Source organism: Gadus chalcogrammus, chromosome 13, assembly GCF_026213295.1.
Source record: "Gadus chalcogrammus isolate NIFS_2021 chromosome 13, NIFS_Gcha_1.0, whole genome shotgun sequence".
Taxonomy (NCBI): domain Eukaryota; kingdom Metazoa; phylum Chordata; class Actinopteri; order Gadiformes; family Gadidae; genus Gadus; species Gadus chalcogrammus.
Window position 1 is genome coordinate 10734125 of NC_079424.1, and position 11104 is coordinate 10745228.

The window sequence follows — 11104 nt, forward strand, 5'->3', positions numbered from 1 at the left end:
CCACCCTATACCCTACCCCCTACACTCTACACCCACCGCCCCCCCCCACCCAACCACCACCCACCACACACCCACCATGCTGAAGTCAGTTAACCACCCGGGTGGCGCCAATGGCCGGTTACTTTGGAGAAGAGGAAGAGCTGGCCTTTGGTGAGATAGTTAGTGAAGCTTCAAAAGAAAAAGAATATAGTCTCAAGAAAAAGGGGTTGAATTGTATATTAGCTCTGAGCTATCCGAACGCACGCTCCTCCTATGGTAGGATCTGTGCGTCTTGCTCTCCCGGGGTGTGTATTCAGAGAGGACTTTGAAACTGAAAAATTATCCTCTTTTTTTTTTTTTTTTTCTTCTCTTCGTTTTCCTCCTTTAATGAACTTTGGAAGGGCAAAGGGGCCAGACATTGTTGAAAATAGAATGAGAAGATGTGGAATCAGCCAGACCACTGTGGCATTGCACCAGACATTCACTCGGCGCCTAGTGATGATGACACGCGTCACGTGTGGTTTTAAATTGTCTCCGAAGGAAAGGCGGCGGCCATTGGTGTCGTTTTTTTCCCCCTCCTTTCTTGGTTCGCCCTTCCCATCACTTTGTGTTGTCTTCCTGTTTATGAATGATTATAGGTCATGCGTGTGTGTGTGTGTGTGTGAGAGATTGTACAGGAACTGTAAAAACAACAATGCTAATGCTTATAACTACACCTGTTAATGGAGTTGTTGAATCGCCAACAGTTGAGTAACGTAGCTAAAAACAGTCTGCTGTTATAGTGAGGTCATAACTACTTAAATAGGTCCAATTCTGAGTCGATTTTAACTTTAAGTATTTTACCAAGAACAAAAAAAAACAAGGAAGACGCATAAGACAGTTTTGCATGTTGCTCGTGGCGTTGTGTACAGCCCATGCAGATGTTTATCAGCCTCTAGCTACATGAACAGACTTTAGTGCCAAGTACTTATGATATTGGTCGCACTTTCATACATCCATATAGTATTACCTTCACTTTGCTGCAATATCCATAGATTGAAAAGAAAGAACTTGATGCTAATTAGAATTAATGGCAGAATACGCAAGTTCACTTAATTTATTCACTCGTCTTTTACTTGGAGGGCAAGGCTTTCATAATACTCTAATACCAAAATGGAGACAATTTTTCTTTGGGCAGAGTATTGGCAATTTCAAAATAAGCAAGGGGCTTAGCTATCTGCTGTTTGCCAGAATCCATGTGCGCAGAAGAAAATTAAATATAGCCCATTTTGTTTGCCTCGTAATGTTACGAGTTATGCTGGCTGTCCCCCGAACCCAGATAACAAAATGGTGTTATGTTAGGAGAAAAAATGGGGCATGCTATGTGACCCTCGCAGGAATGAACTCAGACATGCAGCTGTCAATGTAACCCTGATATCCTTCTGAATGAAACTGAAGGAAGGAGAGAGAGCAAGAGATTGTTGTATTGCTGGTGTCCTTACTGAGATAGCTACCAACACGGGGCACTTCCCTCTTCATTTATTACATAATATCAATAGTTTACTACTTTCCTTTTGTATTTTTTAGTATTTTTGTGTTGGTATGTTTCCACATTTGCACATCACCTTTTTGACCATGTGTTCCGGTCAACGGATTCATAAACACTGTCCATTATCTGTCAGTTATAATAATGGAAAAAAACTGTACGCGTATGTAGCACCCCAAACCCCAAGGTATGGTCAATGCTTAGTTTTCCAGTTGAACTCATGAATAACCATGTATGAAAGGGACATGGTTCAGTGTTTTAAAAGACTGGAGGGCATGCTCGATGGCAATGTTTACTGTAAACCGTCAGTTGTCCGCTATGATTTCCAATAGAAGCGTTTAATATATATATATTTTTTGTTGACTACACTGAGACTTTGACATGCTGGTTGTTTTTATTTTGTTGTATGTGCCATCGCATTTTTGTTTTGTTGCTGAGTACGCACTGTTGTTTGGAAGTCCCTAAGTATTCGATTCCTAATCAGGTGGTTTGAAACATCCAATAGCCGGGTTCTGCTCTCATTCTAGACATGGCGAAGTCCTGGCTGGTGGGCCACTGTGACTAGAAAAATCATATTCATGATGGAGTAAGTTCATTTCTTTTCAATTCGCTGCTCTTAAAATGTGTTGTGTATTTGTGTATATGGGACCATTGCTGATTTCTGTAACCTAGATCAGAGGACGTGCATTGGAATAGAGCGTTTCGATCCTGGTATTGATGTGGAATCAAACCATATTATGGACATTGTTTATTTTACCCTTAGTTTTCAAACTGCACTCATTTCATATGGCTATTAATTGAAATGTTACAAATGAGTATTTAGAACTTTGGATATTTGTCCCCCTCACCAAAATGAACAAGAATTCTCCCTCAAATTTGTTCCACATCTACACTGTTCCTCTTACAAAGTTTACAATCCTAATGTTTTGCCTGGAACATTGTGGATGCTTTGACCAGGCAAAACAGTAAAGTTGTTTTGCTTGATTATCAATGTGTTCTGAATTGGGCACATTTTACCAATGGCGTTCTCGTTGATCATCTCCGCTCAGCAAAGTTTGCCCATAGGCCCGTACCTACAGGACTCAACATAGCAGTTATTTAAAAAATCTGATGTTCACATCTAGGTGCTACCTATGCTTGTATGAATTAACCAACTGCAACTAAATCCCAATTTAATTCAATGGGAAAGACTACCGTACTATGACAGTACATCGCAAGGCAGCCTTTAGCTTGGGCAAGCACACTACCGTTCAGGAGCGACCATCTTGTGTTATTGTAATCGTCATGCCAACTCAAAGATACACTACTTTCAGCCATTGGTGTGCAAACTGTTGTGTGGTGTTGCTCACTGTTTACTTAAGTAGCTCCTGCCTTAAGTGATGCATTGTAACGGAGGGATATTTTATCAGCAGTCGTACATGTTTTATTTATTTTAAGTATGGGAAACGATTCATTTTAACATAGAGATGCTTTTAATTTGCCAGATGCTTATTGTTATGATTGTATAGACAAATGTGAACTGATTCCATTTGGTATTTAACAGTGTTAATGTTCGGTGTACTGTAACATATCGAAAAATAAATATCAAATATCTGGAGTCTTGGAATTCCCTCACTTTTATTTATAAGGTAGTATTCTGGACTTGTTTGCTGTGTATTGAATGAATAGTTATTAGAGTTACCACTCTCTTTCCGTCATAGTTTTCATATGTTAGTACTGCTAGATGGTAAGATGAGTTTGTCATACAATGTCATAAGAGTAGTTGCAACTTTATCCTCCCGAGTACTGAGCAATCTCTGAGGGTCGGGGGGAGGGGGGATTACCTGCAGAACAGAATGTGTGACATCACAAGAAAGGCCCAAGCTCTGTGTGTGTGTGTGTGTGTGTGTGTGTGTGTGTGTGTGTGTGTGTGTGTGTGTGTGTGTGTGTGTGTGTGTGTGTGTGTGTGTGTGTGTGTGTGTGTGTGTGTGTGTGTGTGTGTGTGTGTGTGTGTGTAATCTACATGTATATGGCTGAGACTGAGGAAGAGGGGGGGTGGGAGAGAGGTGTGATTAGCCTGGCCTGATCCCCTCAGAGCAGATGGTAGACTGTGGCTTACCTCGCTGTCCCAGGACTTTGGTGATGCGTCGCCCAAGGTAGTAATGTTGAGAAGGAACAAAGTTAAAATAAGAGACCCTGAGGAATCATATCTACCAGCAGGATGGGTGAGTCTCCATTTTATGCTGTTTGGTGTTGTGGCGATGATTTGAAGATGAAGGGCACAAAGATGGCTATACCCTGTAGAGGACATCCAGGCAGATGACATGAGGCCGTGTGATAGATGCTACACGCCTTCATAGCATTGTATTGACACGATCCAAGATACCGTGGTGGATTTTCGTAAGGTCTCTGGTCCTTTAACACTAATATTGAAATATAAAAAGTTAAATGTTAGGACAATACTCAATCCATGGGTTTTATGAAACAAAACTACATCCATATATATGTGTTTGATCTTCTGCATCCATCCGTGCATAACGACACACTAGGATCCAGGCAGGACTCTGGAGTCACGATGACCGGACGATGGAGGCTGTCCTTGGCTCTGCTGCTGCTCTGCGTGCAGTCGTCCCTACCCTCAGTCCTGACCGCCGCGTCGTCCTACCAGTTCACAGCCTACAGGATGCAGCAGTACCACCTGGGCCAGCAGAAGCATGGTAAGGCTCCTGCAGTGAAGAGCCAGGACGGTGGATGGTGTCAGCTCCATCAAACAAACAGAAAATAAAAAGGATATAGTATTGTTTGGACATATGTCCCTGTAATTGGTACCATCAGAGTCAGCGTTCAAATGTGCTAAAGGAAAGTGAAGCAATAAATGTTGGAGATTCACCAAATGGTTTTGTCATTGTTATCTTCAACTGTGATCTTCGTCCTCTCTGGCTTTGAAGGATAAATGATGATCAATGATCGTTTTAGCACCAAAGGGGTGGAGAGCTTTTTGCTATCCACCCTTTAAAGGCATAGAAACAAAGAGCATTATTATTGAATTGAAAAGAAACTAATTATTCTGCTTTCCTGTAAATTTGGATAAATGTCCTTTTATATTAATAAGTCTTCTCCTCACCTCTTCCACCTACCCGCTCTCAGGCTGTCGTGGGGCCATCGTGGTCGCAGAGGCCCGCTCGGCGGATGAACCGGTGCTGACCAGGCGCTGCGTCGTCATGAAGGTCTCGGACCTGACCACTGAGAAATACCTGGAGGCCCAGCGACAGAACGCTGCCGCCATCTTCATCCTGCTGCCCCAGAACACCTCCAACCTTCCGCTCGACACGGTGCAGGTGAGGACCCTGACTACATTAAAGGGCGCTCCACAACCTACTTCAGAGCACCTCTGCTACTGTTAACCCGCCATTCTAGTGGTTTCATCAAATTAATATTAAGGTAGAAATGTATAGCATCTGTTTATCCTAATTTGATTGTTCGATAGCATTGATATTTATTGCTCCGTGCATTCAATTTCAATATGTTAAGAAGCATAGAGTGAGGGAAGATGAAATACATATGTTTGTAGCCAACAGCTTGTTAATACCGTGCCCGGATCATTTGATCTGTTGTACTCCATCAGTCCTTCATGGTGAGTGAGAGCGAGGTGTTGCAGAGAGAGACCCTCATTCCTGTGTACGTGGTGCCTGAGGACGACCAGCTGCTCTGCATGTATGAAGAAGTCAAACAGGCCGCAGCCAGCCGAGCCTCCTCCATCTTCGTCCGAGGTGAGCGGGACCATTGGACGACTGATGATGGGTGACTGGTAGATGGATGGCTGGGGAATTGAATGAATTGATGGTAAATGGATCGATGGATGAATGGAGGTATGTACAAATGGAGGGATGGTTGATTCAAATGTTAATATGACAAGCTTGAATTGATTTCCTTAGGTTTAAATGGATCAACTGACAAAGTGTATTATCATTACAAAAGCACAATACCCTCCATATTTAAAAGACAGAGACAGATGAGATAAACACAAACACAAACCCTAATGAGATGGGTGCAGTCCGTGTGTGCCACTGACACGATGCTCTGTGTGGTCGCCAGTCCTACGCAGCATGGTCACCGCCATGGGCTTTCAGATCCTGGTGGGCTCCAACAGCCCCATCAAGCCCATCACCGACAACACCTTAGTCACGCTGGAGGTGAGCGAAGAGCCCATTACTCCCAACACAATGAGGGACGATCCAGGTGAAACGCCTTCCAAGCATCCGTTGCTTTGTTTTGTGGTTTCAGGGTGTTCTTCCCGGAGCTGGGCTGGATCTGCCCACCATCATCATCACCGCCCACTATGACTCCTACGGGCTTGCACCTGTGAGTCAATCAGCAGCCAAGCGGCACAAGTTTTTGTTATGAGCCGATTCGGCATTACATCATGTGCCGAAGAATCTGAATGTCACGTTCTCTACCACGTTGGAGGGCACAATATAAATCGATTGAGCAACAATTGATTTTATGATGAATGATTTAAGGAAAAACACATGTGTCGGCATTCATGTGGATCGAACAGCGATCCTTGTTTAGTTGCTTGTGTATGAATACATCGGTCTGTATGTGAATGCATACAGTGGCTGGCCCATGGAGCCGACTCAAATGGCAGTGGAGTGACCATTCTGTTGGAGCTGGCCCGGCTCTTCCAGAGGCTGTACAGCAACGCAAGCACCAGACCCCAGTAAGATACAAGGGAATTAGAAATGTGTTATGGTGCGATTATATTTTAATCCAACTCCACTGCATTCAGTGAAACACAATGGAAAACACAACACAACAGTTAAAAGATGATTTGGTTCATTTGTGAACATAATGTTTAATGGGGGAAAAACACATTTTCCTGTTAAGCTACTTTAATTGCATTGGCAATGGGTTTCATTAATGCAGTCATTTGTTGTATTTCTAGGTATAATTTGATGTTCTCCTTGACTGGAGGAGGCAAGTACAACTTTCTGGGAACCAAAAAGTGGATTGAGGAGAATCTGGACCATGCTGGTAAAACTTATCTATTTCCTTCATACAGAACTGACCAGAGATCCATAGATTATACTTCTTGTGTACTGTAGTTCTGCCCCTTATGCATTGTAGTGTGTCAGACATATGTAAGGTAAGCTACATTTACAATCAATCATTTGAATAAAGGCCTCCACACCTCCAGGCTCAAGCAGAAAGCGCCAGTGTCTAGCACATCCGCTTCCATCCGCTTGCCAATGTTAATCAATGCGCGTAGGCCTTAAGACCTAGTACACACAGATTGAAATCCAACACACTGATCACACTCATGACTTGACTGACGACATGTTTCCGTCCAATCAGAGTCCAGCCTACTGCATGACAACGTGGCCTTCGTGCTGTGTTTGGACACCCTGGCCAACAGCGATGCGCTCTACATGCACGTGTCCCGCACTCCTAGACCAGACTCTCCCATGCATTCTTTCATCCAACATCTGGAGGAGGTAACATCCCTACGGTCACGTAGTTTCACCAATGAGTGATCTCTCACTGCCCAACGGTCACCGGCATCTGTCTCTGTGTGTGTGTGTGTGTATAGGTGGTGTCTTCCAGGTTTCCCTGGGTAGGACTGGAGATGGTCCATAAGAAGATCAACCTGGTGGAGTCGACAGTAGCCTGGGAGCACGAGCGCTACTCCCTGCGCAGAATCCCAGGGTTCACTCTGTCTCACCTGGAAGACCCCAAGTCGGAGCTGCGAGGGTCCATACTAGATACCATGTGAGTGCCGATTGAACACACTGATTGTTCAGGCTTGTTTACCTTTGGAGAGGCCACACTAGATGAGCGTGACTCTGGTTGTGTTGGTGACGGATGAATTCTGACTGACAGGTCACAGGTGGACTTCAGGAAACTGAAACGCAACGGGGTTATTATTGCAGAATCCCTGGCCAGGTTCATGTTTAATCTCTCAGACAAGGTGAGATCTTACCAACATGCAGACATTCATGCAGACATGCACACAACCATAGAACTGCAAGCACACACACACTCACTCACACACACACACGCACACGCACACGCACACACACACTTTCACTCATACACTAAGTGCTACTTCTTGGAAATGTGCAGTGTTCTTGATTATATACAAGCTACAACTCTCACTGTCGTCATCTAGGGTACACCAAAAGAAGTGCAAGTGTTCAAGGGTCACATGGTGAGGACTCTTTTACTTCCCTCTAGTATTGCTTTACTGCTGTTAAATGTTGTTTGTGTACAATTATTGAAGGGGGTCTTTAGGTTACATTCTATGAATGAATTCCATTTTCGTTAGATGCCTTCACACTGTCTAAGCCATTTTTTAAATACCTACGTCCTGTGTACAAACAATATTGAATACAGAGTTACAAGGGCTTCATTCAAATATATGCTTTGAAAGACGTGTTCAAATTTATTGTTAGCGATTTATATTTTTAATCACTGGGTTATTTAATTTGGTAAACAAATTCATAAAAGTAGTGAAACAGACTATCCGCGAATACTTGAAGGTTAATTGTTGGGTCTGCATCCACCTGCAGGACTTCCAGGACAGCCGTCTGTCCAGCCTCATGTCCATCCTGACGTCTGTCCCGCGGGCCACCCAGCTGCTGGACAAGGAGCCCAGACAAATGCTGCTGGTCAACTCTCTGGAGCACGAGTTCAGGCGATACCTGCTGCAAGTCCACAGGCACACCTTCCGGCAGGACAAAAGGTTCTGTCTGTCTGTCTGTCCGTCCGTCCGTCCGTGTGTGTGTGGGTGTTTACGTGTACGTGGGTGTTTACTTGTACGTGTTTGTGTGTGTGTGTGTTTACGTGTACGTGGGTGTTTACGTGTACGTGTGTGTGTGTGTGTGTGTGTGTGTGTGTTTGGGCACTCAAACATACATGTGCACGCACATCAACACATTATTTTATATAGACCTATGCTATTTAATCAAAATTTAATAATATAGTAATACAATTACAATATTTAATGTTAACTAATGTCTTTCTTACAGGGATCCTGAAATGACCTTTTTCGACCAAATGAATCAGCCAGTGATGATGTACAGGTAAAATAACACACTGTCCGTACTCTAAAGGCTGAATCTACACGAATAAATACACAGTACACTGTCCTAGGGGTGAATATATACAAATGAATACATACCGTCCAAACTGTAATTGGTGAGCCTAAACATATGAATGCATACCGTCCTTACTGTAAGGCATGAACCTGAACAAATCCTCCCATTTTCTTCAACCAGAGTGAAACCAGCGGCCTTTGACCTCTTCCTGGGGGGATGCATTGCGGCCTACCTGGGGATAGTGTACTATGCCATCCAGGTGTGCCTACTTTTGCTTCTGTTGCTTAGATTGATTAAATCAAACCATATTGTCTGGTTAATTCTGTTTTTTGCTTGTGCAGATGCCAAAATCAACAAAATAGACACTTAAAGCAAACAGATCAAACCCCATTGTCTTGTTAATTGGCTAGCTCATTAATTAGTTAGCTGTTCAAGCATACGCATTTTCTAGTGGCATCTGCTGGTGCTGATGCCAAAATCACTAACAGATCATGTGCATGTGTGTTTGTGCATTTCTCCTACAGAATTTTGGCTACCTCTACACAAAACTCAAGTCTGTATTAAAAACCAAGCATGCTTGATGTTGGTTGGATGAGTGTTGGTCTTTGAGTTCTGGGACTGTGACCAGCGCTTTGAAGTCTGAGGAAACGGCCTGCTTCTGTCCCTGTTGGGCTCAGCTGGTCTACCTAATGAGGAGACCATGAAAGGGAACCCGAGTTAATATACATCCTATGTAATGCATACATCCTATGTAAATTACAATTTGAATGAGAAAAATAATTTGAATTTGAATCAAAGACTCCAGAATACGATCTTTGTACTTGTTTTACATTGTATGGTCTTTTACTATTTTACATTAAACAATGAATGCATCTTTAGAAACTGTTCAATTGATTGTCACGTGTATTAAGAAAAGGGAAATTAAAACCGGTAAGAATGAAAACTCAGAATAACATGTAAAATCAAAGCGACCAACGCAATAGGTCACAGCGATCTTATATCCTCCCTCACACCCCTTCTTATCATCTGACTTACGCTGTGCGGTTGCTATCGCCCGCCTTGGCCCGCCCTCCCTCCTACTGTACATCTGTTGCCTTGGACCTGACTGGAGTTTGGCTGTTAAACATGCCAGCGAGCCACTGTAGGGGGACAAACAGCCTGGTGCTGTCACAGAGACCCTGGGGGGGGGAAATGGACGCAAGAGACATGAAGCTTGGTGAATTATTGATGGACTGGAGCCACGTTCACCGTGAATATGTGAGATGGCCCTGGTTGTGTGTGTGTGTGTGTGTGTGTGTGTGTGTGTGTGTGTGTGTGTGTGTGTGCGGATGGAACGATTGCTTTGCTGTGATAAGATTGATTACGTATTAAGTGCTAGATGGCCAAGGGGACTGAGGAAGGGGTGCTGGTGTGTGTTTTAAAGGGGCCGTGCAGAAGGCTTGATAAGACCTGGATGGGAGAGCGCGCTGAGCGGCTCTGTAATGGATAGTGAACCTGCATCGGTCCCTGCAGGGGAGGCCCCCGGCTCAATCAACTGGACTGGGGGGAGGTTAGCATGTGGGCGCTCAGGTAGCAGGGAGGGATGTTCTGGTTCAACCGACTCCTCTCAGTGCCACCAAGACCACATACCGACCAGCTGCTGATTAAATCAAAAGATTTTTGGATAAAACCACATATTTGCGATAAAAAACCCGCTATTGGCAATGTGTAGATCAGTAGTTTTAATGATGAATTTATTATACACCAGTGATATTCTGCATGGGAAACAAAACACAATCCAGAAACTACTTTTAGTGGATACAAACAGAACCCATCACAACAACAGCATAGAGGCAGAGGTTGACAGGTGAGACTTGAAACAGGAGGGGCTAGCAGGTGACCAGAGAGGAGAGAGAGAGCGGGGAGTGAGCGGGGGGGGGTTGCCACTGACCTTCGAGTGTCAAAGTTAAAGCAGATCGTGGAGCAGACGTGGACGGTTGGTTCTCCAGGGAACGGTGAGAAAAGATGAGTCCTCAGCACCTCATCAGCACATACTCAGAGCAGTTTGTCCCCCCCGGCGGAGGGAAGCCGGCTGTACCTCGGCCGTCGTCCCCTAGCCGTAGGAACAACCCCCACCCAAGGCCGGTAAGAACACAGCCGAATGGCTTCTTAGGACTTATATAATACAAGGTCTGCAGTTGTTGTTTTCTTTACCATTTTTATTTTTTATTTTAAATATTTAACAATTTGACATACCGGAGACAATTACATTTTTATAAAAAGTGTATATATATTTTTAAATCATCGAAACAGTCATATATATCAATTACTTTTTATAGGAAAATGCATGTGTTTAAATAAAGGCAGTCAGTGAACTGACCCAATTAGGTCACCTTTTGTTATTGTTTCAGCCTATCACGTTGCTGTTGGTCTGTAAACAAGAGCCGATCCTCTCGTAGTAATTGGCCGGTGACCGCTAACTGGGTTGAGCTGTACAGGGTGAAAGCTGTGTTGCATCCATTATTCACTACTTCCTCTCTGACTA

General features: G+C 43.8%; 1 protein-coding gene across 1 annotated transcript; it reads left to right on the top strand.

Moving 5' to 3' along the window:
- Positions 1 to 110: 110 nt before the first annotated feature.
- On the top strand, positions 111 to 9566 carry zgc:109965 (Nicalin-1-like). Its single transcript, XM_056606527.1, has 16 exons — positions 111 to 150; positions 4033 to 4200; positions 4631 to 4821; positions 5109 to 5253; positions 5579 to 5676; positions 5768 to 5845; positions 6100 to 6203; positions 6429 to 6517; positions 6839 to 6978; positions 7074 to 7252; positions 7364 to 7451; positions 7653 to 7691; positions 8053 to 8225; positions 8512 to 8565; positions 8761 to 8839; positions 9105 to 9566. Exons 1-16 carry the CDS (start codon positions 111 to 113, stop codon positions 9159 to 9161), a joined length of 1722 nt encoding a protein of 573 aa, XP_056462502.1. The 3' UTR covers positions 9162 to 9566.
- The last annotated feature ends 1538 nt before the right edge of the window (positions 9567 to 11104 follow it).